Source organism: Aspergillus novofumigatus (assembly GCF_002847465.1).
Source record: "Aspergillus novofumigatus IBT 16806 chromosome Unknown P174scaffold_5, whole genome shotgun sequence".
In the NCBI taxonomy this organism is placed as follows: Eukaryota; Fungi; Ascomycota; class Eurotiomycetes; order Eurotiales; family Aspergillaceae; genus Aspergillus; species Aspergillus novofumigatus.
This window is the reverse complement of record NW_020194278.1, coordinates 1779579-1800177: the sequence shown is the minus strand read 5'-3', so window position 1 is coordinate 1800177 and position 20599 is coordinate 1779579. Positions and strand designations below refer to the sequence as shown.

The 20599-nt window shown below is 51.3% G+C and overlaps 9 protein-coding genes across 9 annotated transcripts; 6 read left to right on the top strand and 3 right to left on the bottom strand.

Annotated features, from left to right (window-relative positions):
• Nucleotides 1-949: 949 nt before the first annotated feature.
• On the bottom strand, nucleotides 950-1858 carry P174DRAFT_421956 (putative GPI-anchored cell surface glycoprotein; the record flags this gene model as incomplete). Its single annotated transcript, XM_024824999.1, has 1 exon — nucleotides 950-1858. The coding sequence occupies one exon, from the start codon at nucleotides 1856-1858 to the stop codon at nucleotides 950-952; it is 909 nt and encodes a 302-aa protein (XP_024681519.1).
• Nucleotides 1859-4557: 2699 nt separating this feature from the next.
• On the top strand, nucleotides 4558-5887 carry P174DRAFT_442792 (putative oligosaccharyltransferase subunit ribophorin II). The gene is made up of 4 exons (XM_024827660.1): nucleotides 4558-4815; nucleotides 4883-5081; nucleotides 5139-5423; nucleotides 5472-5887. The coding sequence occupies exons 1-4, from the start codon at nucleotides 4670-4672 to the stop codon at nucleotides 5709-5711; spliced, it is 870 nt and encodes a 289-aa protein (XP_024681518.1). The 5' UTR covers nucleotides 4558-4669; the 3' UTR covers nucleotides 5712-5887.
• A 144-nt stretch (nucleotides 5888-6031) lies between these two features.
• P174DRAFT_452184 (uncharacterized protein) lies at nucleotides 6032-6745 on the top strand (the record flags this gene model as incomplete). Its single annotated transcript, XM_024829061.1, has 3 exons — nucleotides 6032-6284; nucleotides 6346-6428; nucleotides 6479-6745. The coding sequence occupies exons 1-3, from the start codon at nucleotides 6086-6088 to the stop codon at nucleotides 6743-6745; spliced, it is 549 nt and encodes a 182-aa protein (XP_024681517.1). The 5' UTR covers nucleotides 6032-6085.
• Nucleotides 6746-6810: 65 nt separating this feature from the next.
• Nucleotides 6811-8066, bottom strand: P174DRAFT_442791 (dihydrodipicolinate synthase family protein). The gene is made up of 3 exons (XM_024827659.1): nucleotides 7798-8066; nucleotides 7196-7737; nucleotides 6811-7139 (listed from the first exon to the last, which is right to left on the bottom strand). Exons 1-3 carry the CDS (start codon nucleotides 7949-7951, stop codon nucleotides 6861-6863), a joined length of 975 nt encoding a protein of 324 aa, XP_024681516.1. The 5' UTR covers nucleotides 7952-8066; the 3' UTR covers nucleotides 6811-6860.
• Nucleotides 8067-9506: 1440 nt separating this feature from the next.
• P174DRAFT_442789 (uncharacterized protein) lies at nucleotides 9507-9976 on the top strand. The gene has a single exon (XM_024827658.1). It carries the CDS (start codon nucleotides 9755-9757, stop codon nucleotides 9920-9922), a length of 168 nt encoding a protein of 55 aa, XP_024681515.1. The 5' UTR covers nucleotides 9507-9754; the 3' UTR covers nucleotides 9923-9976.
• A 1338-nt stretch (nucleotides 9977-11314) lies between these two features.
• P174DRAFT_432279 (uncharacterized protein) lies at nucleotides 11315-12565 on the bottom strand (the record flags this gene model as incomplete). The annotated part of the gene is made up of 4 exons (XM_024825744.1): nucleotides 11315-11577; nucleotides 12002-12080; nucleotides 12125-12306; nucleotides 12448-12565. The coding sequence occupies 4 exons, from the start codon at nucleotides 12563-12565 to the stop codon at nucleotides 11315-11317; spliced, it is 642 nt and encodes a 213-aa protein (XP_024681514.1).
• A 1877-nt stretch (nucleotides 12566-14442) lies between these two features.
• Nucleotides 14443-14786, top strand: P174DRAFT_421949 (uncharacterized protein; the record flags this gene model as incomplete). The annotated part of the gene is made up of 2 exons (XM_024824998.1): nucleotides 14443-14577; nucleotides 14628-14786. 2 exons carry the CDS (start codon nucleotides 14443-14445, stop codon nucleotides 14784-14786), a joined length of 294 nt encoding a protein of 97 aa, XP_024681513.1.
• Nucleotides 14787-17995: 3209 nt separating this feature from the next.
• Nucleotides 17996-18870, top strand: P174DRAFT_216300 (uncharacterized protein). Its single transcript, XM_024821362.1, has 2 exons — nucleotides 17996-18429; nucleotides 18484-18870. The coding sequence occupies exons 1-2, from the start codon at nucleotides 18142-18144 to the stop codon at nucleotides 18676-18678; spliced, it is 483 nt and encodes a 160-aa protein (XP_024681512.1). The 5' UTR covers nucleotides 17996-18141; the 3' UTR covers nucleotides 18679-18870.
• A 151-nt stretch (nucleotides 18871-19021) lies between these two features.
• P174DRAFT_216266 (uncharacterized protein) lies at nucleotides 19022-20164 on the top strand. The gene is made up of 2 exons (XM_024821361.1): nucleotides 19022-20007; nucleotides 20080-20164. Exon 1 carries the CDS (start codon nucleotides 19041-19043, stop codon nucleotides 19980-19982), a length of 942 nt encoding a protein of 313 aa, XP_024681511.1. The 5' UTR covers nucleotides 19022-19040; the 3' UTR covers nucleotides 19983-20007; nucleotides 20080-20164.
• The last annotated feature ends 435 nt before the right edge of the window (nucleotides 20165-20599 follow it).

Sequence of the window (20599 nt, the reverse complement as noted above, 5' to 3'; positions counted from 1 at the left end):
CTAATATCAATTGCTTATGCATCCATGACCCATTGCTTGCGCCGGATCCGATATGCCTCAAACCCCATGATTGTACAGGTGAAAGAAATGATACATACAGTTGCCATCAACGGCACCTCACACGCAGCGTGTCGGTTCCTGCTGATGGCTTGAACATGATAGAAATGTCTAGGGAGGTCCGCAGCGTCCAGCTCGGCCCAGTCACCTGACAGAGTTTAATGAAACAACAAGAGCAACGATGAGAATATCACAAAACGCCAATGAACAGAAGAGCCCAGAGTCCACCGAATGCTTCGCTATGCTTTGATGCATGTACTCAACCCGTAACGCCGTGCGACAACAGGGTGATTAGATTAGGCAAAGATGATGTTGCCTCGTGCCAATCATAGCAAAAGAGGTTCAACGAAATTGAGTCTTAAGTCTCAGGGAAATGAGACAAGACGGAGATGAAGGTGGATGGAGAGCGAATAGATTGCTCGCGCGGATCGTCTATCATTTTGCTGGATGATCACTCCCCAAAGGCAGATAGACGTAGCCGAAGAATCAGAACTCAATCAGGACTAATTGTATGTGCAGTCGTTATGGCGAGTGAGGGAAGAGGATAGTGATAGTAAGAAATAATCAGATGATGGACATGTAAGTGGCTAGTAGATTGACTTCAAATAGCAGGCACGAGGTAGACTTCGCCCCAGGTGAAGTGAGGTAAAGACCCAGTAAGAGATAGGCCAAGCGGTATCAACTCAACAGATAATCAAGCTTTGAGATGCCAAAGTGATGTGAGGCGGAGTTGAATCAACTGGAGGCGTGACGAGGAAGGCGATTGAGGAAGGCGATCGAGAGAAAGCAGAGGCCAGTGAGGTAAGCGCAATTCGAAGTAGAAGTAAGGTGCGTAGAAGGCGAGGTAGAATGCAAGTGAACAGATACCAACAGTAGCCGAATCATGCGCTTTTCATGGGCACACCCTCGGCACCCCGCCTCCCTGTTTCGAAGGAGTGGCGGCCTTCTTTCGGGCGGCCCGACGCGCCCTCTCCTCGGCGTGAGACTGAAAATCGGCCATAAGAGCCGTTGCCGCACGGCGCCGCGGACGACCATTGGGTGTCTGGTTCTGATCGGCAGGACTGGCTGTCTCTGGCGATGGCTTGCGTCTCTTAGGGGAACTGGCGTCACCATCCGTCTCCGCGTCGGCGAGAAGACGTTTCTTTGATGGGCTGGATGGCATTGCCCCAAAAAGCCTTGCCACGGCCGCCGCTTTCGCGGGGTTGGAGAACTTGAACTTCACCGTAAGACTTGGCTTCTCGGCAGTGGCGCCAGCGGCGGCGGCAGCGGGACTTGGAACACTCGGATTCTGTCGCCGTCTCTTGATCCCCGAAGTCGGGTCAGGGGTAGCATTGACGGGCTCCGTGCGCCTTCTCTTGCGCGAACCACTGGCAGGCTTCCCCTCCTTCGCGGGCTCACTCTGCCCAGCGTTGTCATGCTGCGCGATCAAGGCCTCAATCTCCGCGGCAGACATCGTCCGATCAACCGGGATGCCCCTCAGCCGGGCAGCGTCTCGTGCTTTGACCTTAGCCTTTTCCTCGTCAACGTCCTCCAGTCGAAAAGGGAGATTCATTTGCTGCGGGAGATTACGCTCCCCCAGCCGCGGCGGGTACCCGAAGATCCGGTCCTTCTCCGCCTGTTCGCGCGATCTGAATCGCCCCGGCGGCTGGGGGAGCTGGTTATCCCCATAGGTATTGGTGGGATGAACCCACTCGTAGTCGGAAGAGACGAAGACGTACTCCTCCCCAAACTTGTTGAGAAGACCTGTATGCGTCCAACCATCCTCGTCAGTCCACGGCTCCGATACTTTCGTCTTGTCCATACCAAATGGCAGGCTCGAGGTTGGCCTACTTTCTCCCTCCGACCCCGCCCCTCTCCCTCTTGCCCCGCTGCTCCGCTTCGAACTCTCTGCGCAGGCTCTCCAGCCTGGCATCAAGCCCGGCATCCAGCGCAGGGTCTGCAGACACAGCCGCCACCGCCAGCTCAAGCAGCCGTCTGGCAATAAACGCCGTGTCAGGCTGCTGAGCGGCAGACGCCTGCGCGGATGCCGGAACCTGATGCTCAGGCTGGGCCGCGCCTCCCTTCTTCTGCCCCAGACCCGCCGTCGACTCGGGTTTGCTGGATGGAGCCCTGGAGCGGTGGAACTGCCGCTCCGACTCCAGGGACTCCAGAGCCTTGACGGTGGGCTTCCGAATGCGACTCGAGGTCCTCGCAGCAGCGGACGTGCCCGTGGATAGACTCGTCGGTGAGCCCGGGCCATCCACCTCGCCGTCGAGGCCGAAGCGGTTACCATACATCTCAGGGCCATATTCGAAATGGAAGTTGTCACGGTAGGCTTGCACAGGCGTCCCCTCGACGCTGTCGGCGACCTCCCCATTGTATGGGGTGGTCTTAAGAACCATCAGGGTCGCTGGTGACTCCAGAGGCTTATCGACAGCCAGAAGTTTAGCGGCGGTTTTGGCTCGCGAGCTTCGAGTGTTTATGTTGTGAGAAAGAGGTTGAGCTGCTTCGAGGGTAGGATCCGGGATAGAGGGAGGCTGAGATGGAGTCTCGTGAATTTGGACAGGATGATTGTGATTGTGCTTGGTCGACGACTCTTGGATATGATTCCCGAGGTTGCGATCGGTCCCGGTCTTGGACTTGCGATGACGACGACGGGATCTGGCAGTAGAGTCGCGTGAATTTGTGTTAGCCTGAGCGGCGGGAGTTGTTGAGTCGGCTGTTTCAGCTTTTTCGGTCTTGGGGGCAACGGGGGTAGCGGGTTTGGCTGATGTAACTTGAGCCACCTTGTTGGCAGACTTGGTCGCCTTGGCGCTGGCTTGAGATGTTGGCTTGGCTTTACGATCAATGCGAGCCGGAGTAGAAGGGCGAGAAGCGGAGGGTTTGACAGAGGACTTAGGATGGACAGTGTCTTTCTTGTCGCTCACACCGTTGAGCTTCGCAGGCATGGACTTTCTTGCCTTGCGATCGTTCTGCGTTGTTGCAGGAGCCATGGTCGACGACTTCGAGCCGGATTTGTCTCTGGATGCGTTGGCCAGCTCCGCCTCGGTATCCAGAGACTTGCGATTCACCTGAGGATCTTTATGAGAGGCGCGCAAGTTTGACTTAGACGGCGGAGCTTGCGCCTTGCGCTTAGCATTGGAAGTAGTAGGAGTTGTCAGTTGATGGTCTTGCGAGTCACCTGCATCAGCGGCGTGACCGTTTGGCTTGCCTGACTTCCGATTGCGGCTGCCACCTTTGGCGTCACTTTTTGACTCTGAAGCAGGAACATCGTCTTTCTTTTGCACCGGAGTCTTGGTGATCTTCTCTGGCTGGGAGTCCTTGAGATCAACTGGACGTTGGGATTTACGACGCTTCGTCGATGGCGCGGATTCTTCAAAAGAAGAGGCGATAGGGGTCGGAGGTAGTGAGTAAGAGGTCTGAGCCATCTTAATCTTAGTCGACTCTGGCTCTCTTGTTGATTTACGTGAGTGATGAGAAGAGCTACGTCGAGAGTTCGTTTTCTGGAAAACGGTTAGAGATGGAAAAGACGGAAATGGTAAGACACGTACAGGAGTTCTATCAAAAACAGTGCTCAGAGACATCATGTCGCGGGGAACAGAATCTCTTTTAGCCACTATATCTGGGTTAGTCGTTGGTCAGAGGAATGAAAGAATTGTGTTGAAGCCCTAGTTGAGAGCGTCGATTCGAGGAACACAGCGCCAGACATGCCAACACTCGATGTTTGCCACTTACTTTTGACTTTGCCAAGAGATATTGAGCAAATATCCAGATCCAGGTACTCGAATAGGTCTGATGTAAAGTGTTTCGAAACTTGGAGAAGTATGTGGAGAATGCGGTAGTAGCAGTTGGGATTAGGAAAGGAAAGGAGGGAGATTCGAATGTCTCGAGACGCGGAAAGGATGTGTTGTGTTTTTCGATGTGTTTTTCGACAACGCTAGCACCTGATGCAAAGTGAACAGTCAGTGAATGTGTCCAAGATGAGAGCAAACCACAGGCAGACGAGTCGTAGCAGCAATCCCTGCAGAGTGCCACTCCGCAACGACCGGCCTGTTTGAATAGCGGCAAACAGGATGTTTACATACCAGCACACCTTATCTCCAAATATTTGTGACCTTGTAGTATCGATATCGATAGTAGGATGATGTAGAAATAGGATGGAAAGGCAGGTAATGACGGTGGCTACCTGTCGGTGCAGCGGAGGCGAGGAGTTGGACAGGTTCAGGTCGATCGATTTGCCGGCGCAAAAAGGTTCCCGTAATTAGGTATCTGCAGGAAACGACATGCTCGAACACTACCGAAGCGATAATCGAGGCGATCGACGATGTCACAGCGACGCTGCAGGGACGTTGACAGCAGGAAGCTGGTCGAGGAGAGAATGAGGTGTTTGGCCGACGGCCAGAACTGCAGGAATCCGGGAAATAGTTAGGGCTTGCGCGGAGCAGGTGGCCGCCTATGCCCCAACTCTGACTATCATGGAATCCCGGCGCTTATCTGGAGGTCCGTTGTTTAGCGCTTCCGCGATTCTTCAAGACTCCGCAGTTGCACCAGAACATTGCATTGTTCTGTCATCTCGACTGCACTACTTGTCTTTTTGTTTTTTAGTTTCTATTCTTTGACTATTTGACTCAGGATGCAGCTTTGGCATACTGCTCTCCAGCTCTGTCTGCTGGCTTCAGCAGCAATCCCGACCGCAGCAACATCCTTGTGGGGGTTTACTGATGCCACCGTGTCAGTTCAAACCAAAGGCGCGGGTGTCGGTTCTGGACTGAAGGAAAAGTATAGTCATTCATTCATTGACACTTTATTTAAGAAATTAACATGCTAATGATGGTACCAATTGCAGAATCCCCGACAACAAGCCGCTCTCCAAACCGGTCGCGCTCGGAAGCTCCGATACCCTTAAAGTGATCCTCACAGCACAGGAAGGAGGCTCCGCCAAACGAGCGCACCAAGTCTTCCTCCTACTTCAAGATCCCAAAACCGGCTTAGATGTCTCGTATCCCTTTACGGTCAAGGATAATGGCAAAGCAAGGCTTGAGCTGGTAGGCAGAGGTCGAGTGTACTGGGTTCTCAACAGCTGACGTGGCCTGCGTGCTTAGACTCAAAAAGACCTCCCCCTTCAATTCCTCTCCGTCGCCGAACCCCTGGACGCCAGATTTGTCATTGGATCGTTTGGAAGCTCTCAGGCATATAATGAACCTGCCTTCCCGTTGACAGTGGCCCGCAATCCCGACGAACCAGTACCGACCGTCGAGGTTTCGCGATATGGCAAACTGCCCGAGATTCACCATATCTTCAAGTCTGATCCTCAGAGCCCGCCTGTCATCGTGACTCTGGTTTTCATTGGAATGGTGCTGGCTGCATTTCCAATCCTCGGTGGCCTGGTGAGTCTTTTCCTCCAAACGACGTTGCCGATGTCCTGACTCGTATAGTGGCTCTTCGTTGGCGTCAACCTCAACCATCTGCCGACTGCCTTTAAGTCTGCTCCAGTTCCCCACGCCGTTTTCCTGGGATCTCTGGTTTCTATCGAATGGATCTTCTTCCTCTACTACTCCCACTGGACACTCTTCCAGATCCTTCCAGCTGTCGCTGCGGCCGGTGTCGTCGCATTCATCAGTGGCAGCCGTGCTCTGGGTGAAGTGCAGGGCAGGCGCCTTGCAGGTCTCAGATAGATGCACATAGTACTGGATACTGTCAGTCTCGGGAGATGAGCTGATGCGCTTGTACTAGTAGGACCGGTCTTGAACCCTGATATACTGTCTGTATCCTTTTACATCGCACGTAAAAACAACGACACTGTACCATAGCTTACTTCGATCTCTAAAATGTTACTTTTGGTACCTTCGACTTCCAGCTATAAAACGAAAAATAATCATAACAATCAGCGGCCTGACGTCACTTCTGCGGCCACAACGTTGACCAAGACGGGCTAGTGCGGCGGGTCTTGATTTTCTGAAGAACCTCCGCAAGCTCTCCGCCTCTACCAATTCAGCTTCACACTGGAGAAACATCAGAACGTCACCATCTGTATATCCCAGGAGGAAAAATGGGCTCCTCCGCATCAAAACCTGCGCGGTCAGCCGCCAGCGCCGTCTCCCGACGCCAATACCCCAAACAGCCCTCCGCAGCGTCCAGGACGGCACCACAAGTTCCTCCGCGCGAACCAAACCTCTCACAGCCACTCCAAGCTCAATCGCAAGCTCCCTCTCTTCCCAAGGAACAAGCTTCCACAACAAAATCAGCGGGTACGCATACCTCGCTGGCACCAGGGTAAGAAAGATAGCTAGCAAGCTAACGACATTCCAGTCATCGACCTCGACGGCCGCGACCCCGACTTCGCCGCTTCCCTCCGCTCCATCGGCCCGTCACCCCCAACCCTACCTTCTCGCGTACGAGCACCTTTAACCCCGGTCCTACCCAAACACAAAATCAAAACCAGCCCGTCTTTCCGACAGCGGCGAATCCGGCGCTTTTGGTGCTCACTGCGCGGCAGACGGCTGCTAAGGCTGCGCAGGAGGAGGCGGAGCAGATTGGGCGGCCGGGGTTTGCGGGGCGGGAGTTTGTGGATGCGTGGACGATTAGGCAGGCGTTGACGATGCGGGATCGGCAGGGTTTGAGTCTGGGGGAGATTGAGGGGATGTTGAAGTTGAAGAAGGGGGTTTTGGGACGGTTGGGAGCGAAGGGGGTTGTAGGCGAGGTTGGTTGATGATGGTGTCCATGGGTTTGGGTTTGTGTATGCTGAGTTAGGGATGGTCTGTACTATATCTGATGTGTATAACTGATTGATTGGGCTATGTACGATAAAAAAGATACTATTCTTGCTATGTTGCATGTTTGATCAGCGCCTCCTCGACTGGCTTCAGCTTGCCGGCTAGCTCAAGTATCCATGCTTGTTTGGCTGTATCTGCGAAGAGAGGATATGGTCTTCGACAAGCGGCGCTGTCATCGGGATAACCCAGCAATTTGGCGACGACCCATTTGCTTCCGTTGATTCCTCCCTTTGCAAAGGCCCATTCCGACGTGGCAGCCTTCAACTGGAGCTCCGTTGCTTCCTGGACCTTACCGGCGGCCTTGTAGAGATCGTACAGCTCAACACACGCCTACGCCACGGCTTACTATCAGCGCGAGGAAACAAATTTGAAGACAGAATACTCACCCTCGGGTACAGGTTCGCCATCCCCGTAATCGCTCCAACAGCACCAACCGCCATCGCCGGCCCCATCCAGTCAATCTGCCCACCGAGCACGCTGAACGGTCTCGCCGCATTGGCCGTCACACGGGGGACCTTCCCAATACCTCCACACGTCAATTTGGCCCCCGAGATATTCGGATGCGCGCTCAGCTTCCCCAGCATGTCAGAGTCGACGTCCAGCCCCGCTGCTACACCGGGGTAATTGTACACCATGACGGGAATGGGGCTGTGGTCCGCGACTTCTTCGAAGAAGGACACGATGGCGGCGGAGTCCATGGCGAAGTGGTAGTAGCTCGGTACTAGGACCATGGCGAAATCGGCGCCGGCTTGATGAGCTGCGATGGCCTCATCGATGACATGGTGGGTGGATTGGCCCCCACAGCCGAGAGTGATGGTTACGTCTGGGCGGTTGAGGCGGGCTGCGAGCTTGCGAGTCAGTTGGACGAGTGAGGTTTTTTCGGCGGTTGAGAGTGTGACTGCTTCGCCGTTGGAGCCGGCGAGGACGACTGTTGAAGTTGTTAGGTTGTAGCCTTGTATCGTTTGGGGGATGACGGAGATGGACGTACTTCCGTGGAGACCGGACTGGATAAGAAATGAGAGATGCTTCTCTTGTACGTCCCAGTCAATGTCCTGTCGTGGGTTATTCTGAAAGAAGGTCAGACAGGGGACATGAATGCCTCCTGGAAAGACTTTGTTGCGGTTGATCTGATTTGACGCCATGGTGTTCTATATTCTCAAGGTCGGATGCAAGGACGAGTAGGCCGGGCAGTCGGATTGTTACGATCGTACAAACAATTCAATGTGCTAGTTGTCCCCGCACCTCGATTGAGTTCAATTCATCTCTTTAAATAGTTGCCGTAATCTTCTGGTTCTTCTCCATATTTCTGAAAACATCATCTCGGATCCTCTCCGAGGATGCAGGTCAACCGTAACCCCACACCCTCGGCAATTTGACATATTAGTTGAGATGGGACGTGGTTCTACCCGGGAAGAAAAAAGCTACAAATTGATGATATCGAAGGCTTCTCTAACAGAGGGCTGAGCCGAGGAAGTGAGGCAGTACTGTCAACGAGTTGTAAATGAAAATCGATATTCGCATATACTGGCATCACTTCTCTGGTGCACAATAAGGACCCTCCCTTGCTGGAGATTCAAAGCCCTCGTCGATTTCTACGAGACAAGTTGACTTTCGTCAGATGCCACTGAATCCATGACTCGCGATACGATAAAAAGAGGTCATGGAGACCAAACAGTCCACCATTATCAACCACATTTAGCAGCTCCAGCATGCCCTCGGATCTGTCAGAACTCCCACTGTGACATTGAGCTCCGCGAGCTATATTTGAACCCACAAGGGTTGAATTAGCGCCGTGCTTTTTCCCTGCCCCAGCCTACGTCCGTGTTGTTGGAGTATTTGATTTATTTACCCTCCGTATCAGGTAGAATGGAATCGCCGAGTCTTCGAAGCGTGCTCCGTAAGGACTCGAATTGCCTCTATCCATGTAGCTCAGATTTCATCATTCACTTTCTTGGAATACACGGGCGTTCCTTCCTAAGGCAGTCAAGTATTCCTGAAATGAGCATTGTTGCCTGTTTGTTACGTGAATGCGCACCTTCCTGTGGTTGTCCTACGTAGCTCGAGCAGTACCCATCTTCTCTACTCTTCCCCCCCCCTCTCTCTCTCTCACTCTCTCATCTCTCCATTCCTCATTATGGCCTCTATTTCCATCTCACTACACAAAAAACTTAGCATTTTTTTTCATAACCTTTGAACAAAGCAAAATGTGAGTACATACGTTGAACTGGCCCCAATAATGACCTTTTGATTGGATGAATGCATGTCTAACATCGTATAGGCCACCTCTATAGGCTACCTCTTTCCAAGAGTCAGTATATCCATTCAACCTTCATGAGAAGCATCTAGTGGCAATGCTAATATAGATATAGAGCAGAAAAGATGCGGGTGTGGTAAATACCACACTGGGGATTGCTGGCCCCTTTGTGACGCCTGCGGGTGTCGCCATCTTGGCGACTGCCCCCACCCCGGCCCGCCAGCCGCCAGCCGCTTCGGCGGTTTCGACACCAGTTTCGGTGGTGTATAATGTTTACGGCCGGGGGGGGGGGGGGGGTGTTGTCAATTTCTTCTGTCCGCACCCCTCTACTTCCTCGGCGGGCCGCGGGCACCGTCCCCCGCCCGCCAACCTGCCCACCAGGGCCACCACCAGGCGCCGCCGCGGCCACCGCTCCTCCTCCTCCCACCGCTGACCCGCCTGCCCCCGCCACCAACAGTCAGTATATTGGTTCAACCTTTATGAAGAAGCATCTGAAGAGTGTTAATTCTAAACCTGGATATAGAGCGCAAACTTTGTCACATCTGTGGCAAGTCCCACACAGGGGCCAGCAGTCCCCTGTCTGGGACTTGCGGGCGCCGGCATCCAGCCGACAAGCCCTGTCGCCCTGCCTCCCGCCGCCAGCCACGCCGCCAAGGCCAGGCACCAACCATGGTGAACAATATCACCATCAATGGTGATGGACATTCCATCATCATATCCGCTCACCCCATATCTGCAGGCGACGCCCCCCGCCTGGCAAAAAGCCAAAAAGGAGAAGGCGGCCGGACAAGGCCAAGAGAAAGGACGAGGGGGAGAAGGAGGTGGAGGCGGCCGAAGAGGGCGACAAGCCCAGCTCTGAGTGTGCTTATTATTAACCATATATATATTATTCTGTATATAGTAATTTCCGTCAATCGAATCAGTTGAGTATTCCTTTCATTGCAGTCACTGTTGGATACAATAGCGTACGTAGTCCTCAACGTATGAGTTGTCATCGAAAAGTGGCCTTGATACCGGGAGGCATTGTGATGCAATGTCACCTTTCTCAATTAGCTAGATACTTCGTCCGTTGCATCGATAATGTTCTTCATTTTCGTGCATATAAACATCTTCTCTCCATAGCGCGTCTGGCAGTATTGCCTGACTGCATGTCTGAATCGATCATGATTGCGTATGCTGGCTATCCAGCTCGGTGTTTCCTAGCTGATCCCAAAAGAATTTCCTAACCTGGAAGTCAATCGTTTCTGGTAAACTCGGTCTGTGAGACGCTTGTGTTGTTGATTATACAATTTGGGTGGATGTCAGCCCCGCTGGTAAGGTTACATATCTACGTAGATGCTGAACATCTAGAAGCGACTTACTCTCTATACTGTCTTGATCAAAATGTGCCCTCAATGAGCTTGCCTTGCTAAGTAGTAAGCGAAGTTGAACTACTGTCATATTAAATAGCGCATAGTGCGGGAAAATGGTGCCAACAGCTTTGTGCAGCACCACTCCCCCTTCCTTCCCCCGCCCCTTGGATCCCTCATCGGCCTCTGTTCTCACTGAGTGCAAACCCCAACCAGCAGATGGTATGCTTAACAGTTTACTTCCTATTAATGCATGAAGATAAGCACACTAATAATAACAGCTGTCCGGCTGTGTCCCTGTTGCCTCAATCTGACCGGTCACCCGGCCAATCGTTGTTCGTTACGACCTCTGTCGACCGCCGTGAGACACACTACTACCACTACTACTACTTGACCTGGCCGTGGGAGCAACACAACTTCCGTGGGGTTGACTACGGTGTGTGGAAATCCTATTTGGTACTTGAGCGGCTGCACCGCCACCGTTACGAATGAGATGTGGGACAAGTCGAAACGCAGCCGTAGGAAGAGCACGAACAAGGTGGCCAGGAGGGCTTGAATGTACTAATTTACCACACGGGTGATTGCTGGCCCTTCTGTGGGGAATGTGGGCTCCGACGTGTTGTTGATACTGTAGTCAGGGATGCCTGGAAACTAAGTGCATAGTATTCTTTACTTGCGGGACCTCAATTGTTATGGAGAACTGTACACCTTCTTCACTGCCATTTCATCTCTAGCTAGTGATGATCATCATCAGTTGGGATGGCGGCGGACTTTTGTGGAATGAATTGAACTCTCTGCTTGTCCAAATCACGAAACATCAGCTGAACTGGTGGTAACGGGCGAGGCACAAAACCGAATGTCAATATACGTATAAGATATACATAGATAATATATACTATAGCTCAGTTTAAGCTTATGTTGGCGTCCTTGACTCCTTGTTGGTTTCCTCCACAGGTTTTTCTTCTCTTCTCCTTTCCCTCCTTCTTTTTGGCCTTGTTGGGCCGCTTTCTTCTTCTTGGCTTCTTGTCAGACAAGAGGATGTCGTTTGCATGGCCATCGCTGTTGAAGGTGTAATTATTCACCACCCTTGGTGGCAGGCGGGTCAGCGGCGGCACCAGGAGTCTTGTTCGATGGTTTGAGGTCTTGTTGATGTCAATCCAAAGACCTGCTATGGGGGTGAGCGTACGTATGCAAATTGTATTGGGCCCGAAAAGGCACCAAAGAAGATTGTTTTTGAGATCTTGATTTTGCCCGTTGGGATCGAAGGAGTGAGAATAGCGAGGAATTTGCTGCTTGGATGCTGAGGGTGTCTGTGGCTATTAGTCACTGAACACATTGCAGGTCGGATGAATGGGGTACTTGCGTACAGTCTTAAGGACTGCCTCTGACATAGAGGTGCGTCTAGTAATCTAGGAGTGGTTGATGGGCTTTGTAGGGCGAACAGTCAAACGGAAGTATTGCTAGTTCTACTGCACACGATGATCGGTATTTTCTGCTGGGCATACAGGCCGGGCTCTCCTCTAACGTCAAAAGGCAGCAAACGAGTCAGCAAGTCACCTCGGTCTCTAGGGTGCTCGTTTTCGACTTACATGGCATCTTCGCCAACGTCAGACGATTAAGGTGTTGGCCAAGATCGGACAGCTCATTCACGTTTAAGCGCGTCTGCTCCTGTCTACGAGCAACATCAGGTATCCCTCTAGCTTCTTACTGACAGAGGCCGCCTCCGCTACGGCCTCATAGCCAGCAAGGACGTCGTCCTGCTCGGCATCCTCTCGTTGTTCGGAAGGAGCGAGAGTACGCGTACTTATTTTCTTGGCCACAGAACGGCACCCTCCGCAGCGGGCCACTCCCGCAGACTCTGGCATATAGTTGCGTATTGCTGAGAGGACGTCGTCTGAAAGGGGAGAAGAAGATGTACGATGCAGCAAGCTGTGCCTGACCACTCGTAAGTAGTGTCGAAAATCCCTAACAAGGAACGGGTGCGGGATGCAAACAAATGGTGAGGAACGTGAGACTCAGGATGAACATCACTCACCATTATCCTCAGATCCGGGGGAATCATTCAACAAGATCTGTAGTAAGCATCGCTTGCTTCGCTCAGGTAACCCTGGTCGTATGACTACAGTGAGTCCGTTTGGACCCACCGTAGACATAAAAGCATGTCAATTCCCTGCAGTTTTCTTACTTATCCTTCAGTCTCTTCCTACATCTGTGTTTTGGCTTGTCCTGTATCTTCAATCATAACCGTGGCAGTGCCGCTGCTATAGTGATAAAAATGATTCCCTCCCCGCAAAGTGGGTATTAATAGTCACCCAGCCGAAAGTTATAGTGCTCCTAGGGGCATGCCCAGTTATAGTTGTCATATCGGCCTGCTGCGGTGTATTTGCTGTACTTAGTTGAAGAAGAAGGAGGTAAGGCAGTGGTGGTGCACAGAGTGGCAGTTGACAGTGGTCGTAGGGTTGTAGGCGGATAATGTTTGGCCGGGCAGTCTGATTGAGGCAACGGGGACACAGCCAGACATCTGTTGTTATTAGTGTGCTTATCTCTTGTCAATAGGAAGTAGAAATATTCAGCATACTGTCTCGGGCTATACTGCGTACTCTTTGGCAATATTCGTGGGATTAAGACCGAATCAACACTTAAGCTGTTATGCAGACATCATCTTTGCAGGTAGACACTGCAGATGCTGGCGTCAGTCAGGTGGATCATATTTAGTCAGACGAGGTAAAGAAGTATGCTGAGCAGTTATCACCTTCGTTGAATAAGTCATTGTTTAGGAAGGGTTGACGGTTGAGTTCGCCGCGTTGTTCGTGGACCGGTTGTAATTCTAGACCTTCTTGATGACAGCATTCTTCTCAACAGTGTTTCTGATTTGCACCTTTGCCTTTGTTAGCAAGGTGTGGCTCTGCGAATTGTCTTGTTTATTGATTGAGGACAGGATATACTTACATCATACTGGTAGACGTTGCAGGAAACTTGGTGGATGCTGCTGGCGCCCACATTGGGGCCCGGGACCAGCATGCCCCTATGTGGGATTTGACACGCTTGCCACTATTTGCCGCTCTATATCTGAGTACTAGTATTACCACCCTTCAAGTGCTTCTCGTGAAGGTCGAATTAATATACTTCTTTTATTATCTTGTGGGGCCGGGCAGGACGGCGGTATTTGCTAGTGAGATGCCAGCGGTCGCAGAAGACGCCGATGGAGCCGGACACCGCAGGGGCTTGCGGGCGGGAGGGTGGCTAGGACGGCGGCAACTGCTGAGATGGCGTGGAGGATGGAGGAGTCCTATACTGATGTCAATCCAAAGATTCGTTATTGGGGCCAGCTCAAGGTATATACTCATGTTGTTGTGGTGTGACAGGTGGTTCAAGAAATTGTGAGGTTTCTGAAGGGCAATAGGAAAAGGAGATGGGCAGCGGGTGCTATGTAGCACACTCTTTTATTCTCGGGAGTCGGGACATGAATGATGAATCCTAGGAAAGCACTACAGCTACCACACCTGATACAATGCTCTGCTTGATGAACTAGAAGGTGATACCCAACATCCTGGAGGAAACAGCTCATAGTTGATACTACCTCGCACTGGGACTATTTGGATGTATTGGGTCAAATGGAATCAAACTAAGACTTTGAAGCCTAGTCCTTCACTATCCATGTTGCTCAATGCTGTCATCTATTTCCTTGGAGTAGAAGGTGGTTGCTTCTGCTGACAAATTAAGGATAGCAGACGCGCAGGAATGCTGTTCGTTATGGTAGCAGGGCGCAGATGGGGACCATCAGCCAACAACATTAGAAAAAGGCCTCAGGCTTATGCCTGGTGACCCAGGGTACTCTGGCCCCAATTACAGTCTTTAGACTGGATTCAGGACGATGTCTGTCTAAGATTGGTATAGGACACCCCCAATCAAGGCTTCCGCCGTGGCCCCTCCGTCGCACGGCCCCAAGCCCACCAGCCATCATCAGTAGTTAATAACTACACCTTCAAGGTGAATACCATCACCATCTCAGCCCCTACAGCCTCATAATATGGGTGCCGGCATCTTCGCCGGCATCCGCGCCGGCATCTTCGCCGGCATCCGCGCCGGCAATTGCCGCCCCCTTGCCCAGCCCCCAGCCCACCAGCGACCAAGTGTGGTGAACAATTACGGCATCAACGGTGATGTCCGCCCGCCTAGAAAGAAACTAGAAGAAAGCGCCCCACCAAGGCCAAGAAGAAGGCCAAAAGGACTGTTGAGAAGAATGCTGTCATCAAGAAGGTCTGGAATTACAATGCTCGCAGGACGGCCCTGTTCGGCATCTTGGTTATCAACCTTAATGCCAAACAGGGCCGCCCTGCTAGTGAAGCTGACACTGCAGCCAGTGAATCTTGAGAAGCGGATACTACCTGTAACCATGTCTCCCCATTGAGCCCTGCCCTGACAATATTGGACCGCATACTGCAGGCGCACCGCACGGATAGCAGCTTGGAACTACTGTCGCCATATGCTCATCGTGGATGGGTCCTTGGAAGATGGATAACCACGGGCTGCTACTATTTCAAAATTGATCCGCACTGCCTGATTCAGGGGGACTTGTGACCTTGTTTCCGAGAAAGGGTTCATGGTCAGTAGTCCACGGATACCAAGACAAGACAAAGACAAAGCGATTGGTCATGAACTGATACTATTGGGACTCACTGGCCTAGCGATGTGGATTAATATGTGGATAACTGCCTGATTCATTAACGAATGAAGGTTATGCGTGATTCGCCATGGGCGAATTACACGCGAATGTACGCGAGTAGAAGGAGTAGTGCTGTTTATGCGATGGAGTATAATGGTAATTGCTCTGCCTTGTATACATATAGAGACTAAGGAGACCTTTCCACTAACACCTGATGCTACAGAGTCAACTGCTGCATCCCTACCAGTCCTGGAACCGATGTGGGAGTTTTTATCAGGACCGTGGCGATGGCCTGGCCCATCACAAATCGCTTTGTCGAATTCGGAGGCAATCTGCAATTACCATTTAAGATGTTCTAATGGCGTAGAGATTCCAGCAACGTAGCTGATGTTTGAGTGCAGCAATCGTATCTTGAAGTTAGGTCATCAGATGATTCAGATCTGACCGCGCCCGGAGGTTCGGAGTTCGGACATGGCTGTTTCAGACTGATTCCTTAGTATAAAACGCAACTCATGTGAATAGGATGGCAACATCCAGATGTCCTCATCTTGTCTAGCCAGACGCCACACCCTTGGCAAGGAAAGGGGCGGTCATCGGGTCGCTTGTAAGATGGAGCCTGTATTTGACATTCTGGCGTAGCACAGGGGCTCGAAAGTGCAGTAGCAGGCCCGTAGCATATGACGACGAATTGCCAAGACCTGTGGACGCTGCAGGCGCCGAGACGGGAGACAACGTATCTTCCTGATCAGTGATAAGAATCAGATGGATCCTGGTAGCTTGCCCGATCTACTTGTACTAACACAGACTGAGGAAGTATTGGTAGTCCACGTTCATGTCGTTATTGAGGTCTATCGAATCCGCGGCCAGCCGCACTAATACCAATGTCCATTGGCATATATTAGCTTTCTCCATAACACCAGCCGTGTTCGTGAGCAGCTCACCTACTCTAGTATCTGTGCCCTAGGCTCACCCTCAACGCGGGATACAGCTTCGGCCAGCGAAGGAGAGAAAGAGCTCATCTTAGCTTCACCTGTACCTTTTTAAAGGCACAGGTTACTAGACTCCAGCACCACGATGAGGTGTGAGCTCGTCACCGGAGAACAGGATCCTTGCTGCATTTCGTAGAACAAGTTCAGTCTCTTGGACCAACTGCTGGAAATAGCAGGCTCACTCCCCACATCTTCTCGCAGATCGAGTTCAGTGGTTTGGATCAACTGCTTGGGGTAAAGGGTTTGACTTTGATGGGAGCAACGTGGACACGGGCGGACTTCTGTTGTTATTAGTGTGCTTATCTGCATGCATTGATAGGAAGTAAAACATTCGGCATACCATCTGCTGGTTGGGGTTTGTACTCAGCGAGAACAGAGGTCGATGATACACCCGGGTCCGGGGAGTAAGGAAGGGGGAGGGTGGGATGCTGCACAAAGCTGTTTCTCACCAGCAAGGACTCACCGTAAACTGACATACCATTTCAAAAACCCTGATCCATCCTCCTCTGCTTGTTGGCACTACTTTCCGGACATCGCTGACCAGTAGCCCGCCCATTCATGCACACATGCGCCGGAATGGATGTATCGGATGCGGCCCAATTCCGAACGTCCTACCGCGGTCAACTAAGCATTAGCAAAGAAGTCTCAGAAGGCCCCCGGTACGACAAATCAACGTGCCTTCTGAGACTTCGTGTTGCCTGTTATTCCATGGTGGCATCAGCGAGCCTGCTCTATAGTCGCAATGGTATCGAACAGATCTAGAGGAGCTTCCGTCACTTCAAATTCAATATGCATGGTGGCAGTCCAGTTTAGGATCAGATCAAGGAAACCAGCGTACCACCTGATGATCAGGACGCTGTCATTTGAATCCCAATTTTCAGCCACCGTTCTAAAGCACGACATGCACCATTAGGTACCGCGTAACGATGTGGCTGGGGCTTAGCCTGGGGTGAGCATGATCATTCTGCTTAACGTTATGTACTCACCTTGTAGGTAGCATTCAAAAAGACACTAAAGGTGGCAATTTGAAAAACACATGTTACTGTTGTAATTGCTGGTGTGGACGAAAAGTAAGTAGTAGAAGGGATGAGTGAAGATGGAGGAACTACAGAAGCTTCTATCTTCCACTTAGGCACAGGAAGTTGCGCATATACGTAACAAACATGCAACAATACTCTCCATTTCAGATATACTTGATGACCTATGAAGCAACACTCTTCTACTCTAAGAAAATAAATCACAACATTTGAGCAACACAGATAGGAGCAACCCCTTTGGTTAAGAAGTATAGAGAGCAGGTCGCTGCAGCAAGTTTGGCATCGACATAGGCATATAACTCTGAGTCTCAAAATCTGTGTTCTTTGAAATCTTGAAAACTTCTGTCGATGAGCTCATCAGTGGAAAAATTGAGATCAGCGCATCGTAATACATATGCCTCAGTTGACATCATTTTAACTCATGGATACGTGGATGTATATATATATGAGCTCCCTACTTACATCTCATGTTCACAAGTTGATTACTTTGTTTTCTAAAAGCTGTTGCTCGTGGTTCACTCATGCCATGACTCGTCGTGATATGAGTAAAGAGGCCTTGAAGGCCAAACGGTCCGCTGTTATCAACCAGCTTCAGCAGCTCTATCAAGTCCTCAGCTCCGTCAAAACTAGGACAAACTTTGGGATTGACGAGCTCTGTGAGCGGGGTTTGGAAGCAGTCAGGGTTGAATTAGCACCAGATACGGAGCTTTTACAATTTGAGCCATGCTTTTTCCTGCCCCAGCCTACATCGGTGTTTTCGGAACATCCGTTAATCGAGGAGGAATATGTATCCGATCTTGAGCGTGACCGTGACGGCCCACTCTTCTGTGGTGAGAGTCCTGAGGAGAACCCAACCGAAGGCTCGGAGGACGAGGATGATTGGCGCGAAAAGTTAGAAGATCTCCAGGACCACATTGAGACCTGTGTGGACGCCCCTCGCTACGGAATTCATGCCCCCCACGGGCTAGGAGCTTTGGACGATCTCACACCACTGCGGTCTTGTGTGAATGGGTTACCACAGGTGATCCTCTTTGTTGATGAGGCAGAGGGACATCATTCCCCGAATCGATACATGCTCCACCAACCTACCAACACTCATAGATGCGGGGACCGTGGGGTGGGTCGGCAAGGTTGGGGAGGGCTACTGTTTCACAAGCTATACCTACTTCGACAAATCCGGTGGAACGCCCCATGCAATTATCCAACTTGAAGTTCAATATTGTGCGAACGACACAGGCCTCACTCATGGCGAAGTCTGTGGGCTCATTAGTAATATGTGTCAGTGGTATAGTCTCAGAGAATTTCAACACCACGCAATGTGTCCTGTGAGTCTACGCCTCTTCTTTACTGATCCCCGGCCCTTCTAATTGTACAGACAGATGTTGGTAGTATCCTTTATATGTCCTAAAGATGCGAGAATTATCCAAGCTCATCACGATGGGGAAAAGTTGGTGTTGCAGTACTCCCCTCTTATGAGCTTTGAAAATAAAGAAACAGCACCGACGTCACTGTTTGTGCGTTACCTAGCTAGCATGCCGATTGGGCTTACCTCAAATACTCTCTGTATCAGGTAAGGTAGAATGGAAGAGAGGCCTTTGGAGCTTATTCCTGCTTCACTGATCTATCGAATTGCTCCTGCCCATTTTGCTTGCCAGTCTGATGTTTCTTTCTTCTTGCTTTGCCCTAGGATTCCCGGAATGGAAGGTAGACATCTATTCGGCGACATGTATGTAGCTACGCACCTTCCTTCAGTTAGCAGTTTCCTGGAGACTCGTGTGATGGAGAGCTGTTCATTACCCTCGAATATCGCTGGCCTTGATTCTCTCCTCCATGCACTCGCAATTCTGGCAGCACACGATACGTTTCTACAATAGAGTCCAAGTTCCTTTTTTTTTTCGAAAAGAATTCATTGACATTCGCCTTCCTAGAAACGATCATGCCCGAATGCGTGTTCATCCCAAGAGACAAAACTCACTGGCGCACTTTAGCAAAGACTCACGGAGCAATAAAGGAGACAGTCAACACGATCCAAGTGATGCAGTCTGGTTCCTCGGTCACAGTCCAGCAGTTCCTTTCATTCCGCGTTATTTGGCCAGAACGCAAAAATCCGAAACATTTCTATGGTAAGAAGGAAAGGGAGGATAGCCAAGAAATGGCGAAGGTCTTCAAAAAGAACAAAGCGTTCAACCAGTCCTTCGAAAGCTACCTGAGGGGTATCACAAGAAACTCGGGGCCTTCGGACGTGACGGGAGTATTTCAGCTCGTCAGAAAGTATCAAATGCAAGTCGACAATCAGGTTCCAACAAATGGATCAACAGACCCAATGTCGACCTGCATTAGGATGAGTCCAACTCCAACGCCCGGCCCGGCAACATCGGCCGATGGATCCCGGGGGAGCCAACCGTCCGTCAAAAGCAGCTCGGAGCAAAGCAACCCAAGTCAGAGTCAAACACCAGCGGCTGAGCCGGGGCCGAGCCGAACGCCCACCGAAAGCAGCTCAGCGCCAACTGACTTAAGTGGGACACCAGCGGCTGACCAGGAAGGGCAGACATTTGAACGAACTACCGACGAGCAATATGTCAATCAGGCTCTGATAACATTTCTCGACGCGGTAACCGTGAATCTCCCCGAAGTCAAGCGTCATTGGGGTATACGACGTTTCCCGTTCAAGGTCCAGTTCGCTCTAGCCAGCATGGAGGCCCACACAGATGGTTATCTGTACGGACTCAAGGCCAACGACGAAGCATTCGCAATTGTGGAAACCAAGGCTCATCTCCGAAAAAGAAACAGCGAAGGCGCCCGAATCTACATGCAAGAATCCGCCGAAATGGTCGCTTGGATATTCAGGGACGCGCGCAACAGCCGCGAAAAATCTTAACATTTTTTGTTCGGGCAAAAGCAATGTGAGTATATACGTTGAGCTGGCCCCAATAATGACTTTTCGATTGGATGAATGCATGTCTAACATTGTATAGGCCACAAATCGAATCTGAAGAACCTCCTGCGGCGGCTTCGGCCCCCCAACTCCTCCTCCTACGCCTGCGGGCGTCGCCATCTTGGCGACTGCCCCCACCCGACCCGCCAGCCGCCGGCCGCCCGCCCTCCAGCCCACCAACCTCACCCCGCCCCGGCCGCTTCGGCGGTTGCGACACCAGTGTCGGTGGTGTATAATGTCTACGGAGGGGTTGTCAATTCCTTCTGTCCGCCCCCTCTACTTCCTCGGCGGGCGCCCGTTCCCCCGCCCACCAACCCGCCAACGACCAAGAAGCGCCGCGGTCGCGGCAAGAATCCCAAGAAGGGTGGGAACTGAGCCTTTCTATGCATTATTCATTTATATAATTAAAATCATCAATTACATCAGTGATTCGAGCTGTCATGGGGCAGACGGCCTAGGGGGTTGGTGGTATGTAAGCATAGAAGCATGCTCTAGGCTTGATGATCCAAGGGGAATCATCATTGGAACATTTTGGTATTATGGTTAGTAGCTGCCTAGAA